Raw genomic sequence first — 25212 nt, 5'->3', positions numbered from 1 at the left:
CTCGTTTGTAGAAATGTTCTTTCGTTTTTGATTCATCTTACACTCAAAGAGCAGCGTCTAAAACGAGGATAGATATCACGTCGTTTCACAAAGCACAGATGAACCGCAGTACTACAACAGTGTCATTTATGGCTTCAGTGATTATATTTATTAATGTTTGATAATGCCTGATTGAACATTTATGGTGTTGCACTGTTTGGGGTACCCTGTGGCATCTATTTAATAAACAAACCTTTGTTAAATTTAACATCCATCTAAGGGATGAACAGATGTGCTCAATGAAAGTCTGCCTCAAAATATTTATACCTTAAAGGTCCCTTGAAATTTGTACATTTAACGTAATTAAACCTGCATTAATTAATAGCATAACTCCATATTTTACACTTTTCCATTGCTTTATTTTACATGTTGATCCATAAGAAGACACATTTGTGGTTTAAACAGGAAAAAACACCTTATTGTAGTTTTACGCCTCCTCTCTCAAGTGTCTTTGTCTCGCTATAGCAACAACAGGTCAATAAGTCAATGAGAGGAGAGGAGGCTGAGCCTGTAGGAGAAAGCAAGCAGATTTCAGGTAAACTCTCAGAGAAACTAAATTCTGCATAATTGATGTTGGTGTCTAGACCGGCATTAAAATAACATAGAAATCTCACTTTAGGCAATGTGGTGCCTTTAATAACATTTAGTCAAGAGTCATTAGGGTCCGGGCAGCGCAGCTGCCAGGACACTATTGTATTCCTAGGAATTCTTCTTCTTCTTCTTTAGGGTCCGGGCAGCTAAGCTGCCGGGACACTATTGTATTCCTAGGAATTCTTCTTCTTCTTCTTTAGGGTCCGGGCAGCTAAGCTGCCGGGACACTATTGTATTCCTAGGAATTCTTCTTCTTCTTCTTTAGGGTCCGGGCAGCGCAGCTGCCAGGACACTATTGTATTCCTAGGAATTCTTCTTCTTCTTCTTTCTTTCTTTCTTCTTCTTCCAAGGAAGTCATACTTCCCATGGGCGAAAACTCACCAAACTTCACAGAAACATCCAACCCCATGCCAGATTCACTCAACTCCAAGGACATGTGCCCCCCCCTCCTAGGGGGGGCACAATAAGCGTTTAAATTTAAAAACTTTAAAAATTCCTACCAAACCAACGGTAGATGCTACAGTGTTGAAACTTCACCACAATGTAGCCTCAATACTGCTGAAACTTTTGTCCACTTAAACTTATTACAAATTATGAAGTCCATCACTCTGTTTTTTTCAATAACTGTAAAACTTTTAAAATGTATCTCCTCCCACAATTTTTGCTCAATTGACACCAAACTTGCTACAGAGCATCTCCAGACCGTCCTCCACAAAACTTGTTTCTCGGATTTTTGATTAAGCAAAAATTGAGCCTACAGTGCATGAAAACGTTTGACTGTAAACAGTACTATAAACATATACCATCAAATTCTTGCTAAATACATTTTCAAACTTCCTGAAAAAAAATGAGAATATTCTGGAGTCATGGTTGATGAAGTTTGGCAAATATCAGAATTTTAATTCAAAAACTGAATTTTCTAGAACATTTTGAATTCTGCTCTCATGGGAACAACTGCAGTCAATGTGAGACTGGAATTTATAAACATCATATTTTCTCTTATGAAGCAAAACACTTATCATTAAAAACAAATCACCAACATTTCCATGCTGTCAAGATGCAATTTATGTATTATCAGATTTTTGTTTAGATGACTGAATTATTGACATTTTGACCATTTCATCACAACAGCTGCCCGGGCACTGGCTCACCTGAGTGGATAAATGAAGCTACACAGCAGGTCTCAGTACCAGCCAATTAGCTCAGTGAGTTAGGAGCTGGTTCTCGGTGTCAGAGATTGTGAGTTCGAGACCCAGCGAGGGAGAAGATGATGATGATGACAGTTTGAAATGGCAGATGTCCTCAAGCTATTTTGCTGTCTAAATGCAATTTATGTATTAACAGATTTTTGTTTAGATAACAGAAATCTGCGTCCACAACAGCTGCCCGGACACTGACTCCCTGAGTCTATTTGAGAAGACACACACCATGTCTCACTTCCAGATAATTAGCTCACTGAGTTAAGCGCTGGTTCTTGGTGTCAGAGGTTGTGAGTTCAAGACCCAGCCAGGATGATGATGATGACAAATCAAAATGTCAAATGTCCTCAACACGAAACACAAGACAATTGTCCTAATGGTGGCATCACAGCAAGCTTCTAAATTTAAAAATCCAAATAGCTTGGACTGGACCATCTGCGAAGGCTCCTAACATCTTAGGCTCATAGTAGATGTTTGACAAATACATATCATTATTTTACCTCAAAAACTGATTTTTCTTTTTCTGCCTACAAGACAGTGAATGGCTTACTCAATTTGTGAAGCCACTGTTGAACTGCCACTTGTCAATTAGCTCAGTGCGATAGACAACAGTCTTTGGTTCCCGAGGTTGTGGGTTCAATCCTCAACTGATGCAAATTGGACACTATAAGGACAACTGTCTTGTCTTCCTATTCTCCTGTTTGTTGCTCAGAATTGCCTAAATATGCCCAAAAGTAGCCCGGACCCGACCCATCGCTGCGCAGCAGCTATAATCTTCTTCTTCTTCTTTCTTTCTTTCTTCTTCTTCCAAGGAAGTCATACTTCCCATGGGCGAAAACTCACCAAACTTTGCACAAAGGTTCAGTCCCATGCCAGATGCACTCAACTCCAAGGACATGTGCCCCCCCCTCCTAGGGGGGGCACAATAAGCGTTTAAATTTAAAAACTTTAAAAATTCCTACCAAACCAACGGTAGATGCTACAGTGTTGAAACTTCACCACAATGTGGCCTCAATACTGCTGAAACTTTTGTCCACTTAAACTTATTACAAATTATGAAGTCCATCACTCTGTTTTTTTCAATAACTGTAAAACTTTTAAAATGTATCTCCTCCCACAATTTTTGCTCAATTGACACCAAACTTGCTACAGAGCATCTCCAGACCGTCCTCCACAAAACTTGTTTCTCGGATTTTTGATTAAGCAAAAATTGAGCCTACAGTGCATGAAAACGTTTGACTGTAAACAGTACTGTAAACATATACCATCAAATTCTTGCTAAATACATTTTCAAACTTCCTGAAAAAAAATGAGAATATTCTGGAGTCATGGTTGATGAAGTTTAGCAAATATCAGAATTTTAATTCAAAAACTGAATTTTTGAGAACATTTTGAATTCTGCTCTCATGGAAACAACTGCAGTCAATGTGAGAGTGGAATTTATAAACATCATATTTTCTCTTATGAAGCAAAACACGTATCATTAAAAACAAATCACCAACATTTCCATGCTGTCAAGATGCAATTTATGTATTATCAGATTTTTGTTTAGATGACTGAATTATTGACATTTTGACCATTTCATCACAACAGCTGCCCGGGCACTGGCTCACCTGAGTGGATAAATGAAGCTACACAGCAGGTTTCACTACCAGCTAATTAGCTCAGCGAGTTAGGAGCTGGTTCTTGGTGTCAGAGATTGTGAGTTCGAGACCCAACAAGGATGATGATGATGATTACGGATCAAAATGTCACATGTCCACAAGCTGTTTTGCTGTCTAGATGCAATTTATGTGTTAACTGATTTTTGTTTAATAGAATTTCTGACTTTCTTAAATCTGCCTTGACAACAGCTGCCCGGGCACTGACTCACCTGAGTGGATAAATGAAGCTACACAGCAGGTCTCACTACCAGCCAATTAGCTCAGTGAGTTAGGAGCTGGTTCTTGGTGTCAGAGGCTGTGGGTTCGAGACCCAGCAAGGGTGATGATGATGATGATGACAGATCAAAATGTCAGTTGTCCTCAACACGAAACACAAGACAGTTGTACTGATGGTGGCATCACAGCAAGCCTCTAAGTTTAAAAATCCAAATAGCTTGGACTGGACCATGTGCAAAGGCTCCTAACATCTTAGAGTCACAGTAGATGTTTAACAAATACATATCATTATTTTACCTCAAAACGGATTTTTCTTTTTACTGTGGTTTCAAATCTGCCTGCGCGACAGTGAATGGCTTACTCAATTTGTGAAGCCACTGTTAAATGCCACTTGGCAATTAGCTCAGTGTGATAAACAACGGTCTTTGGTTCTTGAGGTTGTGGGTTCAATCCTCAACTGATGCAAATTGGACATTATAAGGTCAACTGTCTTGTCTTCCTATTCTCCTGTTTGTTGCTCAGAATTGCCTAAATTTGCCCAAAAGTAGCCCGGACCCGACCCATTGCTGCGCAGCAGCTATAATCTTCTTCTTCTTCTTTCTTTCTTTCTTCTTCCAAGGAAGTCATACTTCCCATGGGCGAAAACTCACCAAACTTTGCACAAAGGTTCAGTCCCATGCCAGATTCACTCAACTCCAAGGACATGTGCCCCCCCCTCCTAGGGGGGGCACAATAAGCGTTTAAATTTAAAAACTTTAAAAATTCCTACCAAACCAACGGTAGATGCTACAGTGTTGAAACTTCACCACAATGTGGCCTCAATACTGCTGAAACTTTTGTCCACTTAAACTTATTACAAATTATGAAGTCCATCACTCTGTTTTTTTCAATAACTGTAAAACTTTTAAAATGTATCTCCTCCCACAATTTTTGCTCAATTGACACCAAACTTGCTACAGAGCATCTCCAGACTGTCCTCCACAAAACTTGTTTCTCGGATTTTTGATTAAGCAAAAATTGAGCCTACAGTGCATGAAAACGTTTGACTGTAAACGGTACTGTAAACATATACCATCAAATTCTTGCTAAATACATTTTCAAACTTCCTGAAAAAAAATGAGAATATTCTGGAGTCATGGTTGATGAAGTTTAGCAAATATCAGAATTTTAATTCAAAAACTGAATTTTTGAGAACATTTTGAATTCTGCTCTCATGGGAACAACTGCAGTCAATCTGAGAGTGGAATTTTTAAACATCAGATTTTCTCTTATGAAGCAAAACACTTATCATTAAAAACAAATCACCAACATTTCCATGCTGTCAAGATGCAATTTATGTATTATCAGATTTTTGTTTAGATGACTGAATTTCTGACTTTTGGCCATTTCATCACAACAGCTGCCCGGGCACTGACTCACCTGAGTGGATAAATGAAGCTACACAGCAGGTCTCACTACCAGCCAATTAGCTCAGCGAGTTAGGAGCTGGTTCTTGGTGTCAGAGATTGTGAGTTCGAGACCCAGCAAGGGTGATGATGACAATGATAGATCAAAATGTCACATGTCCTCAAGCTGTTTTGCTGTCTAGATGCAATTTATGTATTAACAGATTTTTGTTTAGATAATAGAATTTCTGACTTTTTGACCATTTTTGAAATCTGCCTTTACAACAGCTGCCCGGGCACTGACTCACCTGAGTCTATTTGAGAAGACACACACCATCTCTCACTTCCGGATAATTAGCTCAGTGAGTTAAGCGCTGGTTCTTGGTGTCAGAGGTTGTGAGTTCGAGACCCAGCAAGGGTGATGATGGTGATGATGATGATGATGACAGATCAAAATGTCAGGTGTCCTCAACACGAAATACAAGACAATTGTCCTAATGGTGGCATCACAGCAAGCCTCTAAGTTTAAAAATCCAAATAGCTTGGACTGGACCATGTGCGAAAGCTCCTAACATCTTAAGAGTCACAGTAGATGTTTTACAAATACATATCATTATTTTACCTCAAAAACTGATTTTTCTTTTTACTGTGGTTTCAAATCTGCCTGCGCGACAGTGAATGGCTTACTCAATTTGTGAAGCCACTATTGAATGCCACTTGGCAATTAGCTCAGTGCGATAGACAACAGTCTTTGGTTCTAGAGGTTGTGGGTTCAATCCTCAAATTATGCAAATTGGACATTATAAGGTCAACTGTCCTGTCTTCCTATTCTCCTGTTTGTTGCTCAGAATTGCCTAAATTTGCCCAAAAGTAGCCCGGACCCGACCCATTGCTGCGCAGCAGCTATAATTTGCTTTATTTTTTCTCTCACTGTGCTGAAAACACAGAATTGGCAGATAGAAGTGTGTGTCAGAAACACAGCTTGAAATAACTGGATGGGCTACCTTGTACTGCACAGTTGTGGGTGAAACCTAATGAATGCAGCTTTAATATGATGAAGTTTGTTTGTAATCAACTTTTTTTGGAGTAGGGCTGTCACTATCATGACATTTTGATGTCTTTTTCTGATCGTTTTATGCCACTATTATAGGTATAAAACTAAGCATATAGTTTAATAATACACATACACCTTATGGAGTATGAAGAAGTGGAGTAAGAAGAGCTATTTATGAGCATTAAACATTGGAATATATAAATAAAAACTGTATTTCTTTTTGCCTTGAGGCTTTGAGACTAAATCCATGATGCTAATGTCAATACATCCTCATTGAAATGCGGTCATCGAATTTTGTGAAGCGCCTTGAGAAAAACAGTTTGTGGCTTCACTCATGTGTCTTTAAGACATAGCAGAAGAAGAGGGCACCCAGTGATGATGTCATTAAAAGAGGACCAGTCAAAACTCAAACGGTGGATAACGATGAGAAAATCAGACATTTCTGTTAGTTTCTAGCTGTTTTATACAGATGAGTGGAAACAGTTTTAACGATTATGCAGAGTGATTGTTGTCAGCTCAAATAATTGTGATCAGACAATTATGTCATAATTGTGACAGGCCTATTCAGGAGATATTTTCACATGTCAGAGCAGGAAAAATAAAAGTAAAGTAAATAAAAGTAATGAATTTCTTTTAGCTGCTTTAGGCTCCATTGTTTTGTGCGTGCTGCCTCTCCGTCACACCACTGTGACTTACAGAGACACTTGAATGGATCGGAGGCATTGTCAATGTGTTTTGTAACACCTGTGCCTTCCCTCCTATTAGTTCAATTGTCTGCTGTGAAAAAGGCTTATTATAAACCGTAAACCACATGAACTCCCAGTTGAACGAAGCGTGGCTGATTTCATCAGTGGGTAAGAATTTCATAAAAGTTTGCCGTGAATTCCTCGGCGGGAGTTTTTGTTTTGCCTAAAGATTAAATATTAACTATTTTTCAGAAAGTGACTGTTTTCCTTGCAGCTTTGAAATCGTCTTTTCACACGGCCTTTAATGATTTCAACAACTGGGCTGTGTCTGAAATCACTCCCTTGTTCACTCAGTGATAATTCCCTTTATATTAGACACTTAGCCGTTAAGTCTATAGAGACTTAACGGCTTACTTACGGAATTATTTTCATTTTGTCATTTTGCGTTATCTATGACAAACGTGACTGCATGACTGAAATATTTACATCTACAGTGTTTACATCTATAGTGTACATGAAGTGTTGTTGTTTTTTTTATCCCACTGTGGGAATTGAGGCAACTATAAATTTCACATTAAGAATTTGCTCCAAATTGGACAAAGTCACAAATCTCAACACCACAAGTATCTCTGATTATTTTTTCATATTAAAATCCAATCCGATCCTAACTCACCTTGTTGAGGAAAGTAATAAAATAAAGAAATAGTCCTTGACTCACCTCTTTTGACCAGATCTTCATTAAAATGTAAAGGCTTCTTTCTTGGCCCATGCCCCATCCCTGCTCTGAGGCGGCTGCAAATCATTTCAGGACTTGCGTAATCCTGCTGACAATTGTATAAACAAACAGACAGGTATGGATGAAAAGGGAATGATTTCCTTTGCATTGTTTACATCACTTTGCAGACGTTGTCTTCTTATATTCCCCTCGTACAGCACGTTCACCAACCTGTCAATCTAGATCTACTGGTAGATTGTTTAGACTTTCCATGAGAACAATAGAAAAACGAGTCCATACCTGAGGAAATGTGCATCCGCATGTTTTTGCTATGTGACAACAAAATATGTTTGTCAGTAAAGCTGCAATTCAACCTTCACCCACAAAATGGGTCGCAGTGGTTTTCACTTTGTGTTGTAACAATAGAACAATGAATCAGTTTTCTCTATCTAAATAAACCAAAACAGCCTGTAACTATTTACCCAGCCATAATGGTGGAGGCCCCATGAAAGAATGAGAAAACCTACTTCTCTAACTGCACTGGGAATTTAGTTGTTGTTTGCAGTATTACAGTTGTACTGTCTAAAAATGCTGTAAGAATGGTAAATCAAATCTCAAGGTGCAACTTTACAAGCTTCTCTGAATAAGCAGAACAGTTAACAATGACTTCACATGATTTGTCACTTTGTCAAGAGGTTTTTTGTTTTGTTTGGGGTTGCTTTATGTTTTAGTTTCTTCATAAAAATGCAAAATAGGCCACATGCCTTTTTTTTTTGCTGGAATGAAATTAATTCAAATTTAATTCAATATTTAGTTATAAGTCAGAGTGTGATGTGTTGTGAAATTCTCCAAACAAGAAGCTGTGTCTTTCAGGTTCTTTCAGTTCATCAGTGGTTGCAGTTTGAAATCTGGACCTTATGTAGTTCAAACACAGTTAGTTCAAATAAAAAGGCCTCGGGTTGGAAACTAGAGGTGAATCTGGACATTTCCTCCTGACATAATAATAGATAGATTATGATTTTAACTCAGGCCGAGCTCAGGGATCTTTAAAAAAAAAAGTCCCCCCCCCCCACCACCACCGCCACCAAATGCCCATCAGCTGCACAGGGATGTTCTCTCATAGGATGAATTTGTGACACAAAACAGTGCAATAACCCATTCATCAAACTGTTGCCCCACTGCACCTCTGGGCGTCAAAAAACTCCACAGGGTACCTTCAATATGTGGAACCATTTTTACAACCTTAGTGAAGCCTCATTGCTGCAAGATGTGAATATTCATCCAATTTATCCATCCTCACAACCTCTGCAGGAACTAGAGTGAGATGTTGTTATCAGTCCAGATCTGTTTTAACTACAGTCTGGCCGCATATAGAATTTTAAATGGCTATCTTTCATATTTATTGGATATCTGGTTCTCTATTAATTCAGTCATCTATATCTGTCTTGTGGGAAGGACCTATTTACGCGGGGGAACCAACCGTGCAGTCACTGGTGCTTGTGCTTACTGTGCATTTTTACCTCCTTTCTCCAGTGTGCTGCTGCCTCATCGTTTCTTATTATCTCCCCCTCTCCATTTCCCTCTCTCTCTCTCCTTCCCTCCATCTCTTTTATCCCTCCATTCCTCTTCCCTCTGCCTCCGTCTGTCGTGCGAGTAGAAGTTCACTAAGGAGGCCCCTAAAGAAGATTTGGATGTCCTGATTCAGCCCTTGTTGGAGCACTGCAGCTCAGAGAAGATGAACACATGGCTCGGTATCTGACCTCTCTTCTTTTCTCTTCTCTTCTTTCTTTTTTTTTTTACCCTTTCATTTCTCATTCATTCCCTTTTTGAGTCTTTGCCCTGCTCTGCTGTTTGAATATCTCTGTCACACACATGGACACACATATGCACGCACACATACACACACGTCGCTGCCATTCACTCTGAATTAAACAGCCCCCGCCTCCCTCAGCCCCCGCCGCCCCCTTACACTTGATTTTTCTTCCTTTTTTTATTGCACTTGCTTTTCTTCCTCTTTGCTTCTGGTTTTGTCGGCCCACGCAGTCCCTCTCCCTCTCTCTCTCCCTCTCTCTCTCGCTGTCTGTCTCTGCTGTCTTTCTTAGCGTGGCAGCTCTTATGAAAGTATAATGGTGCTGAAATTCAAATAATGTGGGTCACAAACTGGGCCATTGCCCCATAGCATTTCCTTTCTCCGAGAAGAACAGATAGTGCTTTAAAATCAGGCGCTAAAAAGAAACAATGGACGGTCTGAAGAAGTGTCGGACTCACTCGGTCACACGGTTTCTCTTTTCTTCCCCCGCTTCGCTCATTTTCAACGTCATATCTTCTTTTCTCTGTCAGACCGTTGAGCTCTGACTGGATTTTCACACATTCAGCCCATATGTATTGTATCCACATTTTTGGGTTTTTCTATCTCTGCATAACAGAGTCACACTCTCTGCCTCAGTGGCCATGTTGAAGTGTTGACAGCGTTCACAGTGTGACAGTAGAAGCAAGCAATAGCATTGTTAAGCCATGTAAAGAAACAACTAAAGTGTTGTATATAGTGTTAAACCTCCATAAAGCTGAGGGAGATGATGAATGAGTAATAATTTTGAGGTCACATACATAATCCATTTCTCCCAGTTTATTATTTTATAATTGTCTTGCTCTGCTCATTGATACTTTGCTTCTATATATTTAAGTGATTTGTTTTTATCACACTTTGTAAGTGTGTCTTGAGAAGTCTTATATACATTTATTAATATTATCATTATTGAATGTCAATATCAGCTTTCTAGCTTGATCACAAATGACAACACTAACATGATGAATGATGCTGATTTTGTTTGAAGATATTCAGAAAAGAAACTTGAATTTGAGTCCACTATGGGTCTTAAAATTAGTGTAATCACTCATCTATCAGACGATGTAGCCCAAACTTTGTGCAAAATTCTAGTTTTGAGTAAATCCGTGATGAAAGTGGGGTAGTTTTTTTCACATTGGATAATGCAGGCACACGAATCATGCGTCATGTTGCTCACGATTCATCAGCCGCTGATATTGGATCCGTCATCCGTCAATCAAACGTCTGAGACACACACACACCGAGCTCGGTCTGGCCCCAAACATTGATCAATAACGACCAATCAAATTTGTTTTCCTTAGGGACTGTTCGTTATTTATCATCAGTGCCACCGGAGGGATTCACGGGACTTTTTTTTTTTTTTACATGACCCCCCTGTCGGAGTCAGTAAATTTTAACATGACCCTGCATTAAGCCTTATCAAAAGATACATGACCCCCCCCCCCCCCCCAGCCATCGACACGTGACATCGCATCACGTAGCGCGTGACACTACATTATTTCATTTTGACAACCATGTGTGCAACACCTTCTCATCAATCCATGCCATTTATCAGCTGTTATTAAGACCCAACTCATCAATAACAGAATCGCGATTTTGGACCAGCTCACATTACACAACAAGACATTAACAATTAATCCACACTCAAACCGAAGCAACAGTAATGTGAACTGCACTCAACAACGTATTATTGCAAGGTTTACGACAGATATGACAGACAACTGTGTGTGTGTGTGTGTGTGTGTGTGTGTGTGTGTGTGTGTGTGTGTGTGTGTGTGTGTGTGTGTGTGTGTGTGTGCCTGCGCCTGCGTGTGTAAGAAAGAGAGAGAGAGAGAGAGAGAAAGTAGGTAAAACCTGCTAGCTGTTAGCTACCGTAGCTCAGGCGTCGGTCTCCCGTCAGGTAAAAGCTGCTGTTTATTCCTCAAATGAAGCTCATGAAGTTGTTGAGCCTCTCTGGTACAGTTATCCATCACTGCAGTTGAATTCGCCGCTAAACTGCTGGACGCTAAAAAGGCAGCGTAGCCTCTGTACGGTAGTGAAGTTAAACTCACTCACCCATAAAACACGTGCTAAGCTGCCGGCGAATCCTTACTGAGTTCTTGGCGAAGCGGTTAGCATCGTCGCCTGCGGTGCGGGAGACGCGGGTTCGAACCCCACTTAGGGCAGATCAGAACAATATAAAATTACGTTGTGATTTAGGGGCCGTTGCTCTCATTGCCGTCAGTGCTTGCAGCTTTTAAATGTCCCGTTTTTGTTTTGTTTTTGTTTTTTGCGAGCATTGCAGTGTCCTCCAGACAAAATGTTGAATGACCCCCCCTCGCTGACCTTTTTTTTTTAGTGGACCCACCCCTCAACAAAGAATATTATGACATGACCCCCCCCCATTTTCCTCCGGTGGCCCATTCCATAAATAACGAACGGTCCCTTACTCAGGTAAACTCGTGTGGCAACTCATGGAAACTTGTAGAAGGAGGCGTGACAAACAGGACAAACAGCCATTTCTGAAAAAAACCTTGAAGCATGCTAACATTTGCTAGTTCACACTAAACAAAAAGTACGTATGGATTTGCTGATTATGTATAACTCACAACTCCAAATGTAAACCTCATGGTGGCGCTAAAGGAAGGGTCAGGGGATCTTTGGGATTCAGTCAACGTCTGTACCATATTTCATGGCAACACACCAAACAGTTGCAGAGAGATGAAGATGAAAGGCGTAGCCACCTAGCAAGCACGCGGTAAAACGGCTAAAAAGCAGTGGTCAAAACTAAGGCGGTAAAAGCTGTTTTTAAACCACAGCAGAGATGTTCTGTCGGGCTAGAGAGCCGCTGTTTTGTGTTTTGCTTTGTACTTTTGAAATCTCCCTTCCTCAGTACACTTCACTGAATATGAACAAAATCTTAAAACAGGCCGGTTCTTTGATATCTCCGTCTGTCAGCATCTCTCTCTCTCCAATGCCCTACAACACGCGCAACAGATTCATTGTTACATCAAAAAAGACGACATCTGAGTCCATAATACTACAGCAGAAGCCCTTGTTTCTCTGCATGCAACACATTAATCCTGGTACACATGTAACTTGATTACTGTTCCATTAAAGTGTAAATCCTGTGCATCCTGATGTGTGTTCGCTCGTGTTCGGAAGATCCAAAGAAAACAGCTCTGTGGTTTTTCGCTTTGACCTCGAGCTCGCGTCTTGTTGCCACTGCATCAGTACAATCACAGAATGTGGTTTACACACTCAGAGACAAATGGAGCCAAATGTTTAGTTTAATTTGAAAAATGATATTTGGAATGAAAAGCTAAATGCAGTGTAATCACACACACATTTACATGCAGTTTGGATATGTCATTAGTCATTCAGAATATTCAAACGGATGATCATTGGGCTCCATTTGACTGGTATTCACATGCAGGTTCTCCATTACCACGGTTACTGCTATACACGTCTGGTGGCCTCTCGCTCTCCTCTGACTCTTCTTCCTTCTCTCTCTCTCTCTGTTTCCTCTCTTCCTATAGGTGTGGTTTACGGCTACAAGGGTCTGCTGCTGCTGCTGGGCATATTTCTAGCTTACGAGACCAAGTCTGTCTCCACCGAGAAGATCAATGACCACCGGGCCGTGGGGATGGCTATTTACAACGTCGCTGTGAGTCCAAAAAAGAAACAACAGCGTCATGTCTACACCGAACCTGTTTCCTGTCGCTGCTGGTTTCTCTCTCTGTGCAAAGAGCAGTTTTTCGAGCACTCTGAATCGCATTAGAGCGGCAATAAGTACGTTTTTTATAGCACCAAATGACCGTAGTATATCTGCTGGGGGGTTAATCAATGCCGGTGCCTCCATGATTACTTTGCTCGGTGCTGAGGTTTCTGGCCTCCAGAGGACACTTTCCTGCTCACTTTAAAACAAAAACAGGCAACTGACCGGCATTTGGAGACATTTCAGCTGCAAAGCCTCACAAGCGTCGATCTCAAGGGGGGGGGGGGCAGCTGGTTTCAGTCTCTGCTGGTCGTTTATAAAGTTAATGGAGTTCACAGATAACTTAATGCTCCTTTAATGCCTCTGTCGTGTATTTTTCTTATCCGCGTAGGTAACTGCCTAAAGGTTTCTACTTTCACCATTTTGCAGAAAAACAACCTTTGGGACGCTTGCCGAACATCACAGGTTGATGAGCTGGTATAAAATACTGAAGAGTAGGCTACGTGCCGATGTTTTGGTTGGAACAATATGAAAAACACAAACAGGGCTCACGTATGAAATATTCAAGCTTTTCCACGAGTGCATCTTGAGATTTTTATCTCGTAAAAGGCAGATTTCCATCCAGATCATAATCATAATAATAATTCTGCCATTGCAAACTGCCGTCATATGAATCATAAGTTTTGATGATTGTGGCGCCTGTGGTGCTGTGATGGCAACAGTCATATCTCAGGTCTCTTTTGTAAAATAAAAGCTTGCTCTCAGTGGGACTTCCTCATGGTGAAATAAATGTTAACTGAAATCAATGAAACACAAAAGGCTGCAACACAAACCTTTATACTGGTGGAATCTCATGCAACTCCTGCTGCAGCTTTCAGCTTGTAGCTGAGTGCTTTGTCCTTTAGTGCTGAGCATATACAATATATAAAGTCGGAGTTTTGTATTATGTGTGTGTGCTGACGGCAGTACATGGGGCTGTGTATGCAGGTATCACCTTGCCCTATAGCAGGAATAGGTCTAAAAATGTACCCATCTGGGCACTAAAGCGCAGCGGTAAACACAGCCATCAGTCGTCAAAAAATTTTCAGCGGCTGTTAATAGCAAGTGAATCATCTTAAAAGGAGGCACCTTGGATGCACTTTACACCCAAATAGCTGCCATTATGTTCACTTTAGCCACTTTAGACAAACACTCGCTGCCATTTCCTGTCACTCTTGACAGAGGGTAACTTTGAAATTGATGCAAAAATGTCTGGGGGGAAAAGAGTTTCTGTCACTTTAACTGCCAGAGGAGTTTTTCTGTTTTGATCAAAGGCAGGCAAACATTTTTCCTTTTAGTTTTTAACTGCCATTTTACAGCATTTCCTGTCCCATTAACACATAAAATGTGGAGGTGTCGGAAACCAGCGGCCCAACGCGTTATCAACTTCTACTTTGCAAAGTAATAAATGGATTGATTTGTCCTCTTCTCATCAGGAATTTACCGCTGATCTATCGCTCCTGGTTATTTATGGCGACATTAAAACGCAGCTCATTTCTTCACATGGTTCCACGATATATGCGGCCGGTCTGATATTATTATTTCATGTTATGATATACACATTTCAGTTTTATGGCGATGTCAATAGTTAATAGTGTCTGTAAAGGGACCTCCTTCCTCTTTGCTAAGCTATGAGCTTCAGGCCCTGATGCGATGACAATGTGGTGATTGTCAGTGCGCTGTTGCTACTTCAGTCATGACTTTTTAATGCTGTTTTCACATGGGAGCCTTCCGTGGAATGATAAACAGATGCCTAATGCTTTTATGGATGTGATTTTTTTTTCCTCCCCTCTCGTTCTCTCTCTCTCTACAACTCTACTTTATTCTCCTCTCTCTCTCTCCGCTAACAACCCTCTGCCTTTTTCTCACTCTTTGCTTAACCCCCACCCACACCGCACTTTTCCCGTTCCTTTGTATTAACCTCCGACTTTTTCTCTCTGCCTCTGTGTCTCTCCATTTTTTCCCTTCCTGCAGGTGTTGTGCCTGATCACGGCTCCAGTGACTATGATCCTCTCTTCGCAGCAGGACGCCTCCTTTGCCTTTGCCGCTCTAGCAATAGTCTTCTCTGCCTACATCACTCTGGTGGTGCTTTTCGTACCCAAGGTGCTTGTGACTCTTGACTGACACCTTTCTGAACTGCTGCACACACTGACAATTACACTCCAAAGGTCAAACATCCCGTCTTTTAGGAGGAGAGTCTATGTTTTGGACTGCACGGTGCATGACAATGATAAACTCCTGGAGGTGCGACATGCTCTGCACTCTGAAAATTCACCCAAACACATTTTGATGTTGAATTCAGTGCAGCAGTGGACTGTCTGTGGTATTAAATTAGCATCAGAAATGTCATCATACATAGTTAACATTGGTTTTTAGGAAAAAGGAAAACATGTCTGGCAGCAATAATCAGTTAATGCACATGAGCGCTGCTGCAGACCGCTGTGCAAACAGAGGGAAGAGTGCCACCTACAGAAATTCAAACACATCACAATATCGTCACCGCTGTTTGATTGTCAGGCTATTTTTGGGAGAGAGGCGCAGAGACAGCACAGCAACCAGTGCCTGGGATGTCGCTAAACTAAAAAAAAAAGAAAATAATAAAAGAAGTAGCAACGGTAGATGAAGTCCAGAGATGAAGACCTCCTGAGCCCACGAGTGCGAGACATCCGGCCGAAAGGGCAGCAGATATTAAAAAATATATGTTCATATTCGATGCATGATTCATTGAGCGCAGCGCTCTCTCGGGCCTGATTTTCTTCTTTATTGACTTCTTGTTCCTGTGGCGGTTCAGATGCGGCGCCTGATCACCCGCGGCGAGTGGCAGTCGGAGCAGCAGGACACTCTGAAGACCGGCTCGTCCACCAACAACAACGACGAGGAGAAGTCCAGGCAGCTGGAGAGGGAGAACAGGGAGCTGCAGAAGATCATCCAGGAGGTGAGGACGGCGTACACGGCAGCACACTGTACCGGCACTCGCATCAATGTTATTATAGTATCATCATTATTAAATATTTACGTCCAAGAGTCATACACACTGCACATTTCCATATCATTTAACATTCTGAGTTTGTCCTGGAGGCAGACGCTGTACTATACATATATTCATGGACATAGAGACACACACATATTTTCATGTAGATAATGTGTTTTCTAATGTGGTTGCTACATACACACATCAGGACACACCATTCTTATAATGATAATAACTTAAAATGTTGACATACATACATATGTTACCGTGCCTGTTACAACAGACTAATAACCAATGTGGATAAAAAAAACTGCAGAGTTCAAGAGGCAAGAACAAGAGAATACCGTAATTGACTGATTTTTTTTTTTTACCTCAGGAAATGATATATCTCACATGAGGTATGTGCAAGGTTAGCACACTTCATAATGATTAATAAAGTTTATTGCCCTCCCTCTGTATTGGTACGATGCCAAGGTTAAAGCAGAGTCTGGAGCAGAGAGGAGGCGTTAAAGGATGAACTGAGAAAACTGAACTCCAGGAACTGTGTTTATTCGCTTATTCATTCATTTCATTGTTAGTATGACTTAAACTAGTATTACTTAAAGGGACAGGGGAGGAGTTTGTATTTGGTTATAAAAGAGTCTCATTAATGTGGATGAATCTACGTTACCCACACTTGTTAATGGGTCCATTTTCGATAAATATATCGTTTTGTCTTTATTGTTATTTTGTTATTATTATTATTTAGTGGTCAACTCGCCCAGCATTTCCTACTTTCGGTTCCGGCGGGTCATGGGAATAACACCGCCGAGTCGCCATTTATGGTCGGAACTACGACAGTCTCTGATCGTCTTCGGACCTCCGACTTTCATTCTTGATCAATAAAAACATTCTTGGCAAATGTTTTTGCTTTCGTCCGTCTTGCGCCAGTCCAAGAATTTCACCGTGCACGCGGAGGCTCATGGGAAATGTAGTGTGAAAACACTTCGCTTTCCAAAACTCCTTGTTGTCCCTTTAAGACTTTTACTCCGTACTAAAGAGACAAATGTACTTTTGACTATGACATTCTCCTACGTTGGCTACGTTAGATAAAGATTTGATTCAACCTGTTTTTAATGGCCATTTCTGCAGTAAAATAATTTAAAAAATCATATTCATTCATAGACAGTAGAGAACATTTTCCCAGAAATTGATAAGCCATTGAACAGTTTTTAAAAGTATCGACTTCATCACTGGATAAGTCAAAATAAAGATGTGACATAGATATTGCAGTAACATCTGGAGCATCAGGAGTGTGTGTACTGTGACTCAGGTGATGGAGCCGTGTGCTCTGTCCAACTCTGCAGTTAAACCACCTCATTCATCGTTTCTACACTGTTGATAAATGATAAACAGAGAGAGTTCACTGCAGCTCCTCTCTTTCCGTCTTTAGAAAGAAGAGAGGGTGTCGGCGCTCCGCAACCAGCTGGCTGAGCGACAGGCTCTACGCAACCGCCGCCGACCCTCCACGGGCCAGAACCAGAACCACAACGCCCCGCCGCCCTCGTCCCAGCAGGACCCCAAGTCCCTGCTCCCCCCGCCGGGCTACCCCAACCCCACCACGGACAATCACTCCCTCCCGCCCTCCTTCTCCAACTCCTCCAACCTCTACCCAGCAGACAGCAAGATGAGCCGCAACCACTGTCACAACAGCCAGATCCCACTGCTGTATAAATAGGTGAGACACGATGGGGAGAGAAAGAGAGAGAGAGAGAAAGAGGGGTGGGTGGGGGTGGGCTAAGGGAGGGCGGGGGGAGGGGGAGGGCAGTCGCACAGTGCACACGGGGGACACAAAACACAAGGAGACACTGTGACTTTCACTGGTTGGGGGCGCAGAGCACAGCCGTGTAGTGACACTGTTTTAAACTACGGAGCGGAAGCACAATAAGTTCCCAGGAGTGGCTTCACACTCGGCAGCTTCAGGGAGAGTCACACAGGTAACACCCGTCTTCACAGTTTTGATCTCACTGTGTTCAACTCGGCAAACAAGGCACTTGTGACTGGTCGACACAGCAACAAGCACATCTGCAGGCGAGCAGCGCTCCATGTCCTCTCGGGGGAGGACGAGCGAGTGGACAGATCTCTTCAACATTCCTCTCCCTCATCCGTTTTCTCGTTCCGTTGTGGAGACGCCGCGTCCAGGATCTTGACAGGAAACGTTTGTGTTTGTGTCTTTGCTATATCGTCTCCACCTTTTGTCTTTCGAGTTTGTGACTAGACGAGCACCTGCAGTAGTGATTTATATCGTTCCGTAAATACCTGATCTGTTTTGTCATGGAGTTGTTGTTTGATTATTTGTTTACTTTTCCGGAGAGTCGTTTTAAAACTGAAATTCGTGAAGGGACAATAGCAATGTACAGTTTTTTCCAATGTTTCCTCTGAAGAGCATCTGAACTCCACTGGTCTCACTGAAAAGTAATAACGTGCATTATTAAATAGCCATAACTTAGAGGGGGCCAAGGAGCTTGGCGTGTACGGACGTCTGTTGTCAGGACTGTGAGTCCAAGTAGAGAATTGCATCCTAAAATCCCAGACCTTTGCTGATGTATGAGTATTAGAGATGTAGTAGAGGAGAAAAGGATCAAAGCTTGCTAATGTTTAAGGACAATTTTGATAGTTTTGCCATTTGAAATAATGTTTTCCAATGTATTTTCTCAGATTGGTGTGGTATCTCTTTAGCGGTGCAGTGCAGTCGTAGCCATCTAATAAATCCCACAACCTGCACCCAGGCCATGGTGCAGACATGAGCGACTGCTGCTGCAGCTGCCTGTCGTGTTTTGTGGGTGAAAACCAAGAGGGATATAAGAATCCCAAAATCCCAAAATCCAAAACTTTGAATTCCAACTTGCCAGAAGAGAAGTTTGTACTTTCTGCCTCCTGAAGATGAAAGGCAGTTTATATTTCTACAACAGCGTGTGCTGAGGCGCGGGGCTTCTACGATGGCTGTTTCTGTAGATAGTCGGTGAAAGCACAGTTTTTATACATGTGAATCTGTTACATGTCATTATCGTGAGCCTTTTTATTTTAAAGGGATGTTTTTTGGTTTTTTAATGTTTTCCCATAACAGACAATCTGGATGGATACTCATGTTTTTTGGTTCTGTGTTTTTTTTTTTGTACTTTACTTTTTCTCATTTTGCCTTCCAATAACTGTAAATGTATCAAAGACGGATATAAGCAATGTGACATACTGTATTTATTCAGCAGTTAATCTGGATGTACTATTTCATTCATGAGCTATTTCCAGATTTTATAAAAACAACCTGAACAGCTTTATCAGCAGGTAAAACACTACTTTAACAGATGTTTTTAAATATATATGTATAATATATATGTACACACACTTCAATGTGCACTTTAAACTGAACAAACTATGGTTACTCCACTTTATGTTGCTGTTATTCTAATACATTTTAGCTCAGGGTATGGAGAAGGACAGTCATAAATGAATGAAATAGGCCATATTTATTAACTGTGCAGTTCATGGATCAGATAGTGTAACATATGAATGCAGAAATAATTTAGGAAATGTTCTATTATCTTGCACATATATGAAAACATATACATGGATTTGGGGATATTTGTATTCACTATATCTAAGATCTTAAATGTTAATATATTTCAGAGTATGTGTATGCAAATATATGGGTACCATGAATAAAATCATTGTTTTTTCACACAGTATGTTTGTGTTTCAGTGACACCTCCTCCTGCATCAGCTCAGCCACATCCTCTCTCTTAAATCACAATTAATCAATTAGTTGTCTTTTTGTAAACATGAATGTATTGTCGGTAACACTGGATTAGATAAACACTTAATTCATCCATTATAAATGATTTTCCTACATTAATAATAAGTCGTATGTCATTTACAATTATAGTTATAAAGGTTTAACTATGGATTCATAAAATAATCTATAACAGGATTGATTATATTTGAATACTTTTTAAAAATGAGTAAATGATTAAAAAAAAGGAGATAGTTTTTGATGAACACACTATGTGCTACTGGTTAGAAAGTGCATTAATAGATGTTTTTTTTACACTTATTACAATTATTAAAGCAGAAGTAAGCGATCCGGTCGTTTTGGCTAATGCTGCGTTCCAGGCAGGCTTTTGAAACCGTAAATTACAGCTTCAAGTCACGACTTACGACTTTGTAGCGTTCCAGGCAACCCACTCGTGTTTTTCCGACCTGTTTTACCTGTGAAAGTCACGACTTACAACTTTGTAGCGTTCCAGGCAACCCACTCTTAACTTCCGACCCGTGAACTCGTACCAGATCGAACTGGTACGACTTCACAGGTCGGAAAAACACGAGTTACGAGTTGCCTTGAACGCACCATAACAGTCCTCGTCCCTACGTCACCACATTCAGGCGCATCCCTTGGCTGCACACACAGCCCTTCATGCCGTTCTCTCTTCTCATTGGATAAAAATTGTAGGATACGAGAAAAGTTTTCTCCTCGGCTCAGAGCAGAGCAGAGTGACTGACAGACCCGTGTTTCAGACCAAACACTCTATGTAAGTGATTGCTGTCGGAAGATATAACTATTTAAGACTTATATTAACACACAAATATCGCTTACTTCTGCTTTAATCCTGCAATTCATGATCAATTTTAATAGTTACTGTTGGTTAATGAAGTTTTATGAATGATACATCCACCGTTCATAAAGTATTAAAATACAATCATTATACACATTAGAGATGAGCCAATCAATCGAGGGTTAAACATTTATGACTGTTTACCAATGACATACTAATAAGTATCAATGTAGGAGGACTGCGTTATAAATGATGATTTAACCATGCTTAACTGTCATTTAATAGTGTTTAGTTACTGTATAATGAAGTTCACCGACTTTAAATGTCTCGGTGAGGTGTGTGTTACAGCACCAAGCTTGTTAACGTCATCCACTAGATGTCACCAGTCCTTTATTGGTTTTCTGACTCATGACGACCTTTAAGTAATTAACTGTGCTGATGGTTTTCTCTAGATTGACCCACGGGAGTCAAAGAGTAAATAAACCCTGAGGGAGGAGATTATTAGCAGAAAGTGGGGAGGTGGTTTTCCCGCTGAGAGTCCAGCTGCAGACGCCGGTGGGAACCTCATTACTGAGACAATAAGTGGATGTTTGTAGATAAACCAAACAGAAAAAGACAAAGTACTCCCAAGTGCTTCCGATATTTGTGTAATGTGTGTTTTTAGATGATGAACAATGCGCCCCCTCCCCAAAAAGAAAAGAAATAAATGAAGCAGCCCCATGACCCCACAGACACACACATTGTGCAGTCACATGCCCACTCCCTCTCCCATGTCGCGTCTTCTTTCCAGCTGACTGAGGCTGAAGTATGTGGTAACACAGGGAAAGTGGTTGGTGGAGAGGAGGGAGGCTGTGTCCATGTGTGTGTCTGTGTGTTTTGAGTGTGTGGGAGGGTGCGGGTGTGGGGAGGGGGGAGTGTCGGTGGGGAAAACCCGCTCTGGGCTGAGGCTTCTGTGGGCCTCCACCTGACACAGCACTGAGTCGCACTCAAGAAAAGTAGGAAATTCCCCTCGTCTTGTCTGATCTAACAAAGGAAGTATTTGCTGGCTGGGGAGGAATTTCAGAGCAGCTTTCTGCCAAATAATAGAGCGAGTCTGTTGTAGTGTGTGCGTGCGCGAGTGTGTGTGTGTGTGTGTGTGTGTGTGTGTGTGTGTGTGTGTGTGTGTGTGTGTGTGAGCTGCTGCCCTGGCTGGCTGGAGCTGTTTGCTGACTCAGCCACAACTTTCGCTTTGGTATCTGCGCTATGAAACCGTGTAATGACACAATATCACAAATGTTTGCTGATTTTTTGCTGTTGTTGTTCTCTTTTTAATCACATTTAAGTACATAAATAAAAATCTTTCAACACCTAACCCCCACATTTTAAATAGAATAATAAATACAAATAAATACATAGAGGGTGCAATAGTACAGGGTAATAGTTATGTACACAATCCTCGAGCCTGAACTCTCTGAGGAGCTGTGTCGTCATCTGATACAGCAGAGAAAGTTTAGCCTCCTACAATCTCAGGTCGGCATAAATAATGTAGAAAAAGTGCAGAAAATACAAGTAATGTCGCAAACTGTTACAGTTCATAGACACTTTAGAAATCAACACAACTTTTTTATCTCCATTGAGATTTCAACATTTCTATATCACCACGTGGATGAACGGTTTTCAAGATTTAAAACAAAATGTGTGGAGCTCTGAGTCTCCATTAGTATCACAGCAAAGAGTCGTTTCAAAGTGCAAACACACCAAAGAAAGTCTTTCCCTCGTCCGTGTCCACCTCTGACAGCTGGTTGGTCACCGTCCACAGTTTGTCTCCTTTGTTCAGCTGAAACACTGCACCCAGGTAAATGGCGTTGTACCAGCCCCGTCCGTCCCTGTAGCTGTCCTCCTCCTGGGCTGTGGTTTGGCACGCTGACCTCACCGCGCTCATCAGGGAGGCCTTGCCGCCCAGGGAGTCCGAGTACCGCCAGATCCTGTGGCTGAGAGGCCTGAAGCGCTTCAACGCCTCCTCCTCCTCCTCCTCCTCCTCCTCATCCACATCGCTGCAGAAGACTCTGAAGGACGCCTGGCTGTAGACGAAGTAGAGGCCGGTCTGTGGGATGATGATCTGGTTGTCCTCCAGCCGGAAGCCGCCCTGAGTGAACGCCTGGCCCTGACCGCTCCTCCACTCCAGCTTGTCTTTGGACTTCTCGTCATCCTCATTGTAGCTACCTGGAGACAGAAGAAGAACAAGAAGTGTTACAACCTTGAAAAACGCTGGTTTCATTAGGAGAGTGGAAAGAAGAACTAATGCAGCAACTTCCCTATTGAGCTCCTGGTTAATAAACCTCTTCAAAAGAGCAACCAATATCACACATGTGTGAAGAAAGAGTCTGAAAAGCCCATTGTTTGCTGAGAAGATCAAGGTAAAGCTGAGACTCACCTTCTAGATGGATGGCTGCCTTGGCTTTGCTGCTGATCCGCTTCAGGGTGTAGTGGGGCTCTGAAAACAGAAGGGCAAATGTGAGCTTGTCTCAAAATCCCCCAAAAAACCCACTAAGACTCAAATATATCCCTCACAAGCCATCAGATGTTTTAAATGAACGACCATGCGTATAATCACCTGTTTTCTCAGCAGGGTTCTTCTCCATTAGAGCTTCTGTATGTCCCGACTCGGTCTGGATCGGAGAGGAAGAAACAAACCGATTAGAGATGCACAGACATTTAAAAAAAAGATTTCACATCAAATTCATGGACAGAGCTTCTCCTCACCGTCATTTCGGACCCGTTCCAGTACCAGGCGAACAGCAGGACGCCTCCCGAACACAGCGCCAGGATGAGAAGGACCCCCAACACCTTCCATATCCACTCTGTGGACGACTTCTTCTCCACCAGAATCACCGTCCTGTCCTCCAGCGCCATCTCCACGTCGCTGGCTGTGGCTGTGTAGTCCACTATACTCATACTGTGCACAACTTGCTGCTTGATTGCTTTGGAGGCTGAGTCTGATAACTGCACTTCTCTCTCTTTGTGTTGCTATTGTGTTAAGAGTGAAGTTGTGCCACAGAGCTAGTTGTATTTATGCAGCCGCAGCTGCTTGAGCAGAAGGGAAACTCCAGTGATGTCACAGTGTAAGTGGAGACAGTGAAGGCAGCGCTCAGCAGCAGCAGCGGCAGAGCAGCAGCCGGGGCCACGGAGAGAAAACCAGCTGCGGCCGAGAGGGAAACAGAAGTCACAGAAATTTTAGTGGAGTTTCACCAGAGTGAGGAACCAAATGGGAGTCGTGGGTTTGTGATGGGGTAGTTTTTGGTGGCTGCTTTTGGCTTTTTAAAAAAATTACATAATGCTTGTGTGTCTATACAGTAACACACACACACACTCACACACTCAAATACACTCACATACACACACATGCACACAAGCAGGATAATTCATGTACAAACACGCACACTCAAAGTCATAAACACACATGTACAACATACTGAGTTAATTAGTGAGTGGAGCCACCCACAGAATATAAGCTCTGTGTGTAACTGCTGAGGTTTACACTTCACCAACATTTTGAGGTCACATCAGACCAGATGTTTTGAAAAACCACAAGAATGCGAGATCACAGAGACAAGCAACCTGTTCATCGGCTATTTTGGTCACACTTTATACACAATCACAAACACACAACAGATAGCAGTGTGTTTAAATGTACAACATTTGGCAGAAACCATAACGGTAACACTTTATTTTAAGGGGTCCTTGTTCCTGTGTATCTGCCTAATTAATTACAGTGTAATTACCTATGTAACCGTATGTAATAACATGTACTTACATTGTAAATACATAGTGTATTTTGGTGTACTTACAGGTCCTTGTTACACTTGTAATAAGAAATGCCAAAGTGGCCTCTCTCTTTGCACAAGCATTTCTTACACTGTAATTAATTAGGTAGATACACAGGAACAAGGACCCCTTAAAATAAAGTGTTACCTATATATATATTATCATCATATATTACCTGGATATATACATAGACACAAACATATTTGGACAAGATATATCTCTAAGTATAAATTAGGTTTAATATGATTTATATGTTTACATATAAAAATACAATACCCTACAACTATGACATTTGCATTTGAATACACACATTTCATACTGTATTTCGCTACTTGTCACTGTTTGTGTAGCAGCCTCCACACTGTGGGTGTTGTAGATGTTGATTGAGGGATTAACAAACGTCCCTTATCTGCTTACATCTACATTACAGTGTGTGATAAACCTCTGAATGCTAATCAAAGGGAAAGTGCTGCGGCTGGTGTGCAACATATTATCTTAAACGCATGATCTTTTCAGTCATGTTGTGTTATGCAGAAATCAAACTCTAACTTCCTGAATGAAAATATCTATACCAATATAAGGTAGCCTATAGATTTCTAATAATACAGTAGGGCTCCTGAAAACTGGTCGATACACAGTGAAAGGCAGCATGTGCACAAACAAAAGCAGAAGTAATAAATTATAAGTAAAGTAAAAGTTTGATGGAACTCTGAGGTAAAT

General features: G+C 41.5%; 2 protein-coding genes across 4 annotated transcripts in view; one reads left to right on the top strand and one right to left on the bottom strand.

Moving 5' to 3' along the window:
* The window catches only part of gabbr1a (gamma-aminobutyric acid (GABA) B receptor, 1a), a 90409-nt gene extending 70587 nt beyond the window's left edge, over positions 1–19822 (top strand). For 2 of the 3 annotated variants that reach the window (XM_085801067.1, XM_085801068.1), the window contains 5 exons: positions 9207–9300; positions 12914–13041; positions 15106–15234; positions 15923–16066; positions 17535–19822. In XM_085801067.1, the coding sequence (XP_085657193.1) occupies positions 9207–9300; positions 12914–13041; positions 15106–15234; positions 15923–16066; positions 17535–17819 (780 nt within the window). In that variant the 3' untranslated portion in view covers positions 17820–19822. The remainder of the gene's footprint in view (positions 1–9206; positions 9301–12913; positions 13042–15105; positions 15235–15922; positions 16067–17534) is intronic. The other variant, XM_085801069.1, reaches the window with a different exon arrangement.
* A 2175-nt stretch (positions 19823–21997) lies between these two features.
* tnfb (tumor necrosis factor b (TNF superfamily, member 2)) lies at positions 21998–23710 on the bottom strand. Its single transcript, XM_085801066.1, has 4 exons — positions 23431–23710; positions 23282–23336; positions 23102–23161; positions 21998–22890 (listed from the first exon to the last, which is right to left on the bottom strand). The coding sequence occupies exons 1-4, from the start codon at positions 23620–23622 to the stop codon at positions 22409–22411; spliced, it is 789 nt and encodes a 262-aa protein (XP_085657192.1). The 5' UTR covers positions 23623–23710; the 3' UTR covers positions 21998–22408.
* Positions 23711–25212: the final 1502 nt, after the last annotated feature.

Source organism: Trachurus japonicus, chromosome 16 (assembly GCF_045865225.1).
Source record: "Trachurus japonicus isolate A0001 chromosome 16, Traja_1.0".
Classification (NCBI taxonomy): domain Eukaryota; kingdom Metazoa; phylum Chordata; class Actinopteri; order Carangiformes; family Carangidae; genus Trachurus; species Trachurus japonicus.
Note: the sequence above shows the minus strand (reverse complement) of the source record. Positions and strands in the feature narration are given on the sequence as shown.

Coding starts and splice junctions, on each gene's coding strand:
- tnfb (XM_085801066.1), bottom strand. CDS start 23,622: ATGAGTATAGTGGACTACACAGCCACAGCCAGCGACGTGGAGATGGCG. Junction 23,162..23,281: donor GAACCCTGCTGAGAAAACAG/GTGATTATACGC, acceptor TTCTGTTTTCAG/AGCCCCACTACACCCTGAAG. Junction 22,891..23,101: donor GGCAGCCATCCATCTAGAAG/GTGAGTCTCAGC, acceptor TTCTGTCTCCAG/GTAGCTACAATGAGGATGAC.